Below are 10,635 nucleotides of genomic sequence, written 5' to 3'. Positions count from 1 at the left end.
AGCTGCTCCAAGGTATGTAGGATCATTCCCAGGCCAGAGACTGAACCCACGTCTCCTGCATTGGCAGGCAGATTCTTTACCACTGAGCCACCAGTGAAGGCCAAAATGTTATTTTTAATGTGGAAGGATCTTAACTGCAACTGAAGTCTGGTCGTCATTTGCTCAAAAAAAATTTGTAGGATTTTCAAAAAGAGATATACAGTATCCACACTGTGAGACAATCAGACAATGAGATCGCATATGCTACATTAATGTACTGTCTGTATTAAATTAATGTACCGTACCAGCTCTCTAAATGCTATCAGACTTTTGTTTTAGTTAAGAGTTTTCATAAGAGGCTCTCAACCCAAATACTTAGAACAAGAGGGGTCCTGCTATTTACTGCAGAGCAGAAAACAGAGTAACTTTTCCTCTCTTCTTGCAGGGTAGAAGGATGGGGAGGAAGGGCAGGGCTAGTGGTTAGCAGTTTCTGTCCTGGCACGAACCCAACAAGAGGGAAATCACTATCTGCTCAGATCACTGGTGTGGAGAAGCATGTCTGTGCCTGCAGTTCTCACCCAGGCATCGCCACACTTTACTTACTACACTGTGGAAAGTGCTGCTCTTGGGCCCATGGCCCAGTTGAGCACTCATCCCTTTCAAGCCACCACTTTAAAAAATAGCTTCTGCTGGGAATTCCCTGGCGGTCAGGTGGTTAGGACTCCAGGCTCTCAGTGCCAAGAACTCAGGTTTGATCCCTGGTCAGGGAACTAAGATCCCACATGCCGCGGGACAGCTAAGCCCGGGCGCCACAACTGCCGAACCCTTGTGCCTAGAGCCCGTGCTCTGCAACAGGAGAAGCCACTGCAGTGCGGAGCCTCGCACCGCAACAGAGTAGCCCCTGCTCAATGCAGCTAGAGAAAGCCCTAGTGTAGCAAAGACCCCGTGCAGCCAAAAATATATTTTTTAAAAAAGAAAAAAACTAATTGATGCATTTCTTCTTTCATTCTTAAAATATATTACTTCACAATATTCTTAACATAGGACAAAACTGGTCTTTTAACATAATATTTTTAAAAAATTATCAAAATACCATTCTACTTACTTGCATTTTCAGACTTGAGCATTTTAATTTCTTCTGTTTTTAGTTTCAAAGTTTCTTTGAGGACTGCATTTTCACAGTTCAGCCTGGAAAAGAGTACCCTCCAAATCATTAAAACATTAACATTTTGTAGTTAAATATTTAATCCCATAGTTAGAACATTAAAACCCAAATATAATTTTTCTTACTTCACAATTGTCTAGAGTTTATATGTGTAACAAAAATTTAAAGGTATGTGGTAAGATTCTGTACTTACTCTTAACACTTCTGTATATTTAGCTGAGAAAATCAGAACCAGAAATAACTGTAAGGCATCTATCTTGAACACTCATATATCTTTACTAAAGTTTCAATCAACTTAATAACCATTTGAACACCAACTACATGCTTAGGACACCTTCCAAAATTTACATAAAAAGCTACATAGGAGGTACCAACTTTCAGTTAAAAATAAATAAGTCCTGGGGCTATAATACACAGTGTGGAGATTATAGCCAACAATTACTGTGCAGTATTTGAAAGTTGCTAAGAAAGTAGATCTTAAAAGTTCTCAACATAAGAAAAAAATGTAATGATGTATGACAATGAATATTAACTAGATTTATTGTAATGATCATTTTGCAACATATGCAAATACTAAATCATTATCTTGTACACCTGAAATTAATACAGTTATTTATATGTCAGTAATACCTTAATTTAAGAAAAAGAAACATAGGGAGTTTTATCTATTGAATGAAAGTTGGAATTACTTACAGGAGTTCTTAAATTGCCCAACACCAGAGGCTTAAAAAAAAATTGCTTTTGTAATTAAAAACAGTAGCCAGATCATCTAGTCTAATTTGTAACTTTAAATAAAATACCTATCAAGACATGTTGTGATATTCCTAGGGAATATTACATCCTGTGCTTGGGATATAATATCATTTATCCCAAATGCTATAGGCCATAGGCCTCATATCATTAGAACAGTGGTCATGAAGTTCAAGTTTCTCAATTAAAAAGTGAAATGTGGTTCATATCACAAGAAAAAATATTCTGTAACCATGCATGGTGGCAGATATTGACTAGACTTACTGTGGTGAACCTTCTGCAACGTGAACAGGTGCTGAGTGCATTGTGTTGTACACCTGAACTAATGTAGTATGTTGGTTGCATCTAAAAATATGTAAACCTAAGGCATCCTCTTTCCATGAATTACCTAACAAATTAATAAAATTTGAAATCACTTTTTCAAGCAATGTCTATAGCCCTTGAACAAAGCAGAAAAATATTACCTCTATTTATATTTATGTATTTAACTACAAAGAGAGAAAAATAAAGGTAAAAAGAATGATAAAGTAAATGTGGTAAAGAGTTAAAATTTGGAGCATCTTGGTGAAAGATATATAGGAATTATTTGTACTATTCTTACAACTTTTCTGTAAGTCTTCAATTATCTCCAAGTAAGAAGTAATAAGTTAAAAAATTAGGTACTAAAGCCATCTATAACCCCAGGTATCAATTTCTCAATGACTGACCTTGTAAATATGCTATAAAGTTATTAAATAAATTGACACTGATAAAAAAGTTGTTCATAAGACTGTAAAAAACATTGCCAATGCTAAAATAACTTTGGAAACCCAATTCTTAAACAGTATTTTAATACACAATTTATACTGTATTTTTTAAAAAAGAAAACAGTAACAGTAAAATATGGAACTGGTAAGTAGAGAAGCAACATGAATTTCATTTTTTATTTTGGCCACACCACACAGCTTGCAGGATCTTAGTCCCCTGAGCAGGGATTGAACCTGAGGCCCCAGCAATGAAAACACTGCGTCCTAACCACCAGACTGCCAAGGGAATTCCCTGAATTTTATGTTTACAATTAGGTTAAAGAAGAAGAAAGCCTAAGCTACACTTAAATTATACACAGTTTAAAATTTTCCAAAGAAAAATTATGGAATAATAATATACAAACCTGTCATATTTTTGGATCCAAGATTCCTCTATATTTTTAAATCTATTCTGATCAAATTGTATTTCCCACTGCAAGGCATTTATTTCCTACAGAAAAAAATAGCACTTTCAAGGAAAATTACTACAATTAAATCATTCTATGACTTAACAAATAACTGAAATAAATCATTTAGTCATTTCACAGAACTAGGCTAAAGAGAAAACACTAATTATTGCTCAAAAAGAGTCTGTGACATTTGTAAACACATATAACATGCCTCTTTAGCACTCAAAAAGCTTTACTGAAGGTTACTTATCATTAGAAAAATTTCAAATTGTCTAGCTTCAAATTCTGCTGGCTTGAGCCTAGATTTTTCATCACCTCCAATCCATGCAGACCCCAAAATACACTCTTGGAAGTCTGAGCCCAGGACACTCCCATCAAGGGAGAGAAAAACAGACACAGGAATGTGACCACTTAAGAGTGATTCCTATCCATGATGGTTTATCACAGGACAGTGAGTTCCTGTGCTATACAGTCAGACCTTGCTGTTCATCCATTCTGTGTATAACAGTTTACACCTGCTAGGCCCAAACTCCCAGTCTGCCCTTCTCGAACCCCTCACCCCTGGCAACTACAAGCCTGCTCTCTGTGTCTGTGAGTCTCTTTCTGTTTTGTAGATAGGTTCACTCGTGTCATATTTTAGATTCCACATAGAAGTGATAGCATCTGGTATTCGTCTTCCTCCCTCTGACTTACCTCACTTAGTATGATAATCTCAAGCTGCTTCCAATGCTGCTGCCTAATTACCCTTTTAGTGAAGATGAAATAGAAAGAGGCAAGCACTGCAGGGCAAGTAGAGGAAGAAAAATAGAAAAAGAAGAGAAATAGAAGTGTCAGTTTGGCAGGGTTAGCCCATGTGACAATCTGTTTTGGATTATAAGATCCAAAAGGGAAGGGACAATATGAAGCTGAAGCACATCTGGTAGAAGGTAGGCACAAATGACATAACCATTGGTATGGGGATTTTTAAGGAAATTCTATTGGAAAGATTATTGAATTGAACAAGTCCATTGCCAACAAAGGTCTGTCTAGTCAAGGCTATGGTTTTTCCAGTGGTCATTCATGGATGTGAGAGTTGGACTGTGAAGAAAGTTGAGCACCGAAGAATTGATGCTTTTGAATTGTGGTGTTGGAGAAGACTCTCTGCAAGGAGATCCAACCAGTCCATTCTAAAGGAGATAAGTCCTGGGTTTTCACTGGCAGGACTGACGCTAAAGCTGAAACTCCAATACTTTGGCCACCTCATGCGAAGAGTTGACTCACTGAAAAAGACTCTGATGCTGGGAGGGATTGGGGGCAGGAGGAGAAGGGGACAACAGAGGATGAGATGGCTGGATCGAATCACCGACTTGATGGACATGAGTTTGAGTGAACTCTGGGAGCTGGAGATGGACAGGGAGGCCTGGCATGCTGTGATTCATGGGCTTGCAAAGAGTCGGACATGACTGAGTGACTGAACTGAACTGATGCTACAAGTGTTCAAATACCTTCTCCAAGGATCTCTTTTGTTCCACAGTTTTTTGAAGCACTGCCTGGGTATGACTTGTGGCTTTGCCAAATATTGCCTAAGAAAAATAAAGACATATCAGTATAAATTAAATATCTGATCACCCTTATATACAAGGTGAAGTTCACATCTTTATTCTTCACATTTTTATTTTAAAACAGCAGAAAACTGCCTTGAGATGAGAAATCCCACAGGGACCACCTTTCGTATAGAGTTTGATAGTTCAAAATCAGAAGATCTTGGTTTGTTTCTTTCCCAATGAATATGAGAATGAATGAATGAATGGATGAATGGATTTCCCACACAAAAATGAATCCATGAACATTCATAGCAGTCTGATTTATAGCAGCCAAAATGCATTAATATAAACCACATAAGTGCCTATCAGGTGAATGGGTAAGCAAAATGTGGTATATGTATACAATGGAATATTATTTGGTAATAAAAAAGGAGGCAAGCACTGACACATACTACAACATGCATGAACCTTAAAAATACGCGAACTAAAAGAATCCAGAGGCACAAGAATCTAGACACATATTGTATGATTCTATTTATGAAACAGAAAGGGCAAAGCTGTAAAACAGATAGCAGATAGTGCTTGTTGGAGGATAGGAATAGGAGTAACTGCTAATGGCTAAGAGGTTCCTTTTGGCAGGTGATGGAAATAGTATAAATTAGGTTGTGATGATGGTTTCACAGGTCTAAATTTAGTAAAAGTAAATTGTATGCTTAAAACAAGTGAAATTTATGACACATAAGTTTTATGTTAATAAAGCTGTTTTTAAAATCTGTAGCTAAAAAAAAAACAACTGTATTAAGAATTGATGCATTTATTTTAAAAGCTAAAACCAGGGAGTTCCTTGGTGATCTACTGGTTAGGATTCAGCACTTCCACTGCCATGGCCCAGGGTTCAGTCCCTGCTTGGGGAACTGAGATCCTGCAAGCTGTGCAACACAGCCAAAAATATAAAAATAAAGATAAATGAAAAAGAAAGGCTAAAAATCATACTACTTATCACTGGAATGTGTACCTGATGAAAGTTTGAAAATAACTTCTTACCATGCTTTGAAGAATTTTCAATGCTTCCTCTTTACCTTCAAGTTGTCTTTGAGATGCCTCAAGTTCAGTTTTTAAAATTTCTACCTCCTGAGGAGAAAAATATAATCAGTCTTCCTATCTGTAATATATGCAACCCCTAATGATCAACTTAGTTTACATTTAAGCTCAACATTCACTTTGACTCAAAGCACTCTGACCTTACAAAATGAGGTTGGAAATTCCTCCAGGCTATATAAGGGGACTAGAGAGGCTAAAACTGAGATCATTACTATCAGGTATCAGTTATGGCTAAAAGCCCAAATCTTTTGCTTTTACCTATGTAGGCCACACAGTTTGTGTGTGTGTGTGTGTGTTTGCTTCCGCTTTTTGGCCACACATGAGGCTTGTGGGATTGTGTGTGTTTGTGTGTGTATTTGCTTCTGCTTTTTGGCCACATGTGAGGCTTGTGGGATTGTAGTTAATTCTCCAACCAGGGATTGAACCTGAGCTGCTGGCAGTGAGAGTGCAGAGTCCTAACCACTGAACCACCAGGGAATTCCCTAGGCTCCACAGTTAATAATTTGGAGAAAAATCTTTAGACCATGTAAATTAAGCACATGCTCATCCATACAGCTCCATGAGCTATTAATATTATGGCTTAGACTGTGCTCTCTATCCCAAAAGATATGTTCAAGCTTTAACCCCTGGTACCATAAATTCAACCTTATTTGGAAATAAGGTCTTTGCAGATGTAATTAAAGTCATACTGGATTAGGGTAGGCCTCAATCCAGTGACTGATGTGATGCGGCTAAAAGTCTGAGACTGTTGGTGGCAACCACCAGAAGCTAGGAAGGTTGTAAAGGTCCCTCTAGACCCTTCAGAGGGTACATGGTCCACCCACACCTTGATTTCAGGCCTCTGAAATTAAAAGACGCTTACTCCTTGGAAGGAAAGCTATGACCAACCTAGACAGCATATTCAAAAGTAGAGACATTACTTTGTCAACAAACGTATGTCTAGTCAAAGCTATGGTTTTTCCAGTAGTCATACATGAATGTGAGAGTTGGACTATAAAGAAACCTGAGTGCCGAAGAATTGATGCTTTTGAACTGTGGTGTTGGAGAAGACTCTTGAGAGTCCCTTGGACTGCAAGGAGATCCAACCAGTCAATCCTAAAGGAAATCAGTCCTGGGTGTTCATTGGAAGGACTGATGTTGAAGCTGAAACTCCAATAGATTGGCCACCTGATGCGAAGAGCTGAGTCATTGGAAAAGACCCTGATGCTGGGAAAGATTGAGGGCAGGAAGAGAAGGGGACGACAGAGGATGAGATGGCTGGATGGCATCACTGACTCGATGGACATGGGTTTGGATGAACTCTAGGAGTTGGTGATGGACAGGGAGGCCTGGCATGCTGCGGTTCATGGGGTCGCAAAGAGTCGGACGTGACTGAGTAACTGAACTAAACTGAGCCTCCATAACTGAAAGAGAATCAATCTGCTCTTTTAAGCCACCAGTGTGTCAAGGCAGCTCTACGAAACGAGTAGAGCAGCTTTCACCAGAAGAGTTCACAAATGCGCCTGAAGACAGCTTTCCTGTCCCTGAGAGAACAGCCACCCGCCTTGGAACTCCTACTCCCAAGCAAGATGGACGATCTCCACAGACCCCCTGGGCGCTTTCTGGTCCTCTGACTTGAAAGAGGTTAAATTAAGTCAGGTTATTTCAAGCCACACACTCTGGGAAGACAGATGAAAGGGAGGGACTAGTATTTTCTCTAGGAGATTAGAGAAGTAAGGTGGAAAGGAGAACAGGAAGGCATGTTTACATAAACAGCCTTTTTGAGAGATAAGGAGGTCAGTTAGAAGTTAGAAGCTTGCCACCATGGCTCGAGAATGTCTGGAAGGCCAACAACTGCATTCCATGCCATGTTAGTATCACTTAAACAAAATGTCAGTGGTCTTCATTCACATGCGAATTTGTATATCGGCCTGAGTACCTACCTCTAAAGTTTCATGAAGACGTTGCCTTAATTCCACATTTGACAACTCTGAATTAGAATCTATTAGAGGGAGAAAAAATTAAGTATTTATTAAATATTTTCTTAAATTAGTTAGATATAGGACATTTGTTTACAAGATATCAAATACAGGCTTTCCCTAAATTGAAAAGAGAAAATAATTGTAATAAAACACTGATGATAAAAACAGGTAGCTTAAAACACTCCACAAATGAAAAGCACATACTTTTGAATCAAAAGATTCTTTAAAAAAAAGGACTCTTAAATAAAACTGTTGTTAATGAATTGGTTAACTACTATAACCACATACAGTATCAGAAAACATGAATGTTCATGAGTGAAATAAATGAATTTTGGTGTTTGGCTTAAGCCTATTCAATATCATGATATAAATATCTAAGAAATAACCTAAATTTAGTTTCTTTCCAAGCGGAATGACGAGAACTCTCTAGTAACTTCAATTATTCTCTCCTTAATGTGATCAACTGAGACATTAAACTGAGTTTCCCAGGAACTTCATTTTCATTGCAGTCTCACTGGCAACAGAAAAACACTGAACTGGTAAATTAGAGCAAGAGGGCAGGAAGTAAAAAGAAGCAAAACAATTAGAATATTTGAAAGTACATTAAAGATTTCTCCAAATTTTTTTTGCTATTCTGAACTTTCACAAACATGACAGTATCCAAGGGAAAACCTAAGTCATGTTTTTACTCTGATAATTCAGGGTTCCAAGGAGGGACAAAAGCGCCTCTGGGCTGACAGTGACAAGTTCTATTCTGTTATACTTGTGGTGGCAGAATAATGGCCTCCAACAATCTACATCTTAATCCCAGAGCTGTGAATACCTCGCAAAAGGGATTTTTGCAGATGTGATTAAGAACTTGGAGACAGGAGATTATTCTGGATTATTCTGGCAGCTGGGCCAGATGTAATCACAAGGCTCCTTACAAATGAAAAGAGGCGGCAGGGGAGTCAGAATTAGAGTGATGATGCAGCGGGAGAAAGACTCGACCGGCGACTGCAGGCTTCAAAGATAGAGGAAGGGGACCATGGACCAGGGGACTCAGCCTCTACAAGGTGGAAAAGGCAAGGGACAGGATTCTCCCCTGGAGTTTCCAGAAAGAAGGCAGTCACGCTAACACTATGGTGTTAGCCCAGTGAAACCTACTTTGGGCTTCTGACCTACAGAACTGTAAGAGAATAAAATTTGTGTTGTTTTAAACCATTACATTTCTGATCATTTGGAAACTGCCTATTAGCAAGAGGAAACGAATACCATATTCTTACCTAGAATCAAGTCAACTCTGATGAAAAGACAAAAGTCCATAAACTCCCAAAAATAGGAGCTCATACCATTACTATTTTCCTGGGTTGGGGAGATCCCCTGAAGAAGGAAATGGCAATCCACTCCAGTACCCTTGCTGAGAAACTCCCATGGACAAAGAAGCCTGGGAGGCTACAGTCCACGGGGTCGCAAAGAGTAGGACACAACTGAAGGACTTCACTTTCACTTTCACCATTACTATTATTTCTTATTTATATCCCAGTAGTTTCCTAAAGTTTCTAATGCTCAGTTTTCAACATCTTTCTTGCAAAACAGTATCCATCCTCTATGCATGATAAAGACTTTGAAGAAAAATATGTAAATAATCTCAATTTCAAGAAGGATTCTGAAGGATAGACATCAGTCCCTAGCTGCAACATGTTATTTGTACATATGAAACCATGTTTCTTAAATTATTTTCATGCTGTTCCACTTTGGAGGGGAAGTTTTACAACAGTGGATTACAAAAGATTCAGCCACACCAGAGCTGTGCCCCAGTGCAGGCAGGGGCTCATCCACCAGTTCCCAGTCACTTCAGGGATGTTAACATCGTATCACAAGATGATTCTGAATGTTAGTCTCTCCTTAGTGTACAAGCAGAATTTATGTTTCAGATCAGATCAGATCAGTCGCTCAGTTGTGTCTGACCCCTTGCGACCCCATGAACCGCAGCACGCCAGGCCTCCCTGTCCATCACCAACTCCTGGAGTTCACTCAGACTCACGTCCATCGAGTCAGTGATGCCATCCAGCCATCTCATCCTCTGTCGTCCCCTTCTCCTCTTGCCCCCAATCCCTCCCAGCATCAGAGTCTTTTCCAATGAGTCAACTCTTCGCATGAGGTGGCCAAAGTACTGGAGTTTCAGCTTTAGCATCAGTCCTTCCAAAGAAATCCCAGGGCTGATCTCCTTCAGAATGGACTGGTTGGATCTCCTTGCAGTCCAAGGGACTCTCAAGAGTCTTCTCCAACACCCCAGTTCAAAAGCATCAATTCTTCGGCGCTCAGCCTTCTTCACAGTCCAACTCTCACATCCATACATGACCACAGGAAAAACCATAGCTTTGACTGGACAAACCTTTGTTGGCAAAGTAATGTCTCTGCTTTTGAATATGCTATCTAGGTTGGTCATAACTTTCCTTCCAAGGAGTAAGCGTCTTTTAATTTCATGGCTGCAGTCACCATCTGCAGTGATTTTGGAGCCCAGAAAAATAAAGTCTGACACTGTTTCCACTGTTTCCCCATCTATTTCCCATGAAGTGATGGGACCGGATGCCATGATCTTTGTTTTCTGAATGTTGAGCTTTAAGCCAACTTTTTCACTCTCCACTTTCACTTTCATCCAGAGCCTTTTTAGTTCCTCTTCACTTTCTGCCATAAGGGTGGTGTCATCTGCGTATCTGAGGTTATTGATATTTCTCCCGGCAATCTTGACTCCAGCTTGTGTTTCTTCCAGTCCAGCGTTTCTCATGATGTACTCTGCATGTAAGTTAAATAAACAGGGTGACAATATACAGCCTTGACGAATTCCTTTTCCTATTTGGAACCAGTCTGTTGTTCCATGTCCAGTTCTAACTGTTGCGTCCTGACCTGCATACAGATTTCTCAAGAGGCAGATCAGGTGGTCTGGTATTCCCATCTCTTTCAGAATTTTCCACAGTT

The 10,635-nt window shown here is 39.3% G+C and overlaps 1 protein-coding gene across 3 annotated transcripts in view; it reads right to left on the bottom strand.

Annotated features, from left to right (window-relative positions):
* The window catches only part of CCDC125 (coiled-coil domain containing 125), a 31,700-nt gene that overhangs the window by 10,925 nt on the left and 10,140 nt on the right, over window positions 1-10,635 (bottom strand). For all 3 annotated transcript variants that reach the window (XM_010853594.1, XM_010853592.1, XM_010853593.1), the window contains exons 3-7: window positions 7,636-7,694; window positions 5,657-5,743; window positions 4,574-4,651; window positions 3,045-3,130; window positions 1,085-1,167 (exon numbers count right to left, since the gene is read on the bottom strand). In XM_010853594.1, the coding sequence (XP_010851896.1) occupies window positions 1,085-1,167; window positions 3,045-3,130; window positions 4,574-4,651; window positions 5,657-5,743; window positions 7,636-7,694 (393 nt within the window). The remainder of the gene's footprint in view (window positions 1-1,084; window positions 1,168-3,044; window positions 3,131-4,573; window positions 4,652-5,656; window positions 5,744-7,635; window positions 7,695-10,635) is intronic.

This window comes from Bison bison, unplaced genomic scaffold, assembly GCF_000754665.1.
Source record: "Bison bison bison isolate TAMUID 2011002044 unplaced genomic scaffold, Bison_UMD1.0 scf7180017864329, whole genome shotgun sequence".
NCBI classification, from domain to species: domain Eukaryota; kingdom Metazoa; phylum Chordata; class Mammalia; order Artiodactyla; family Bovidae; genus Bison; species Bison bison.
This window is presented reverse-complemented; position numbering and strand designations above follow the sequence as displayed.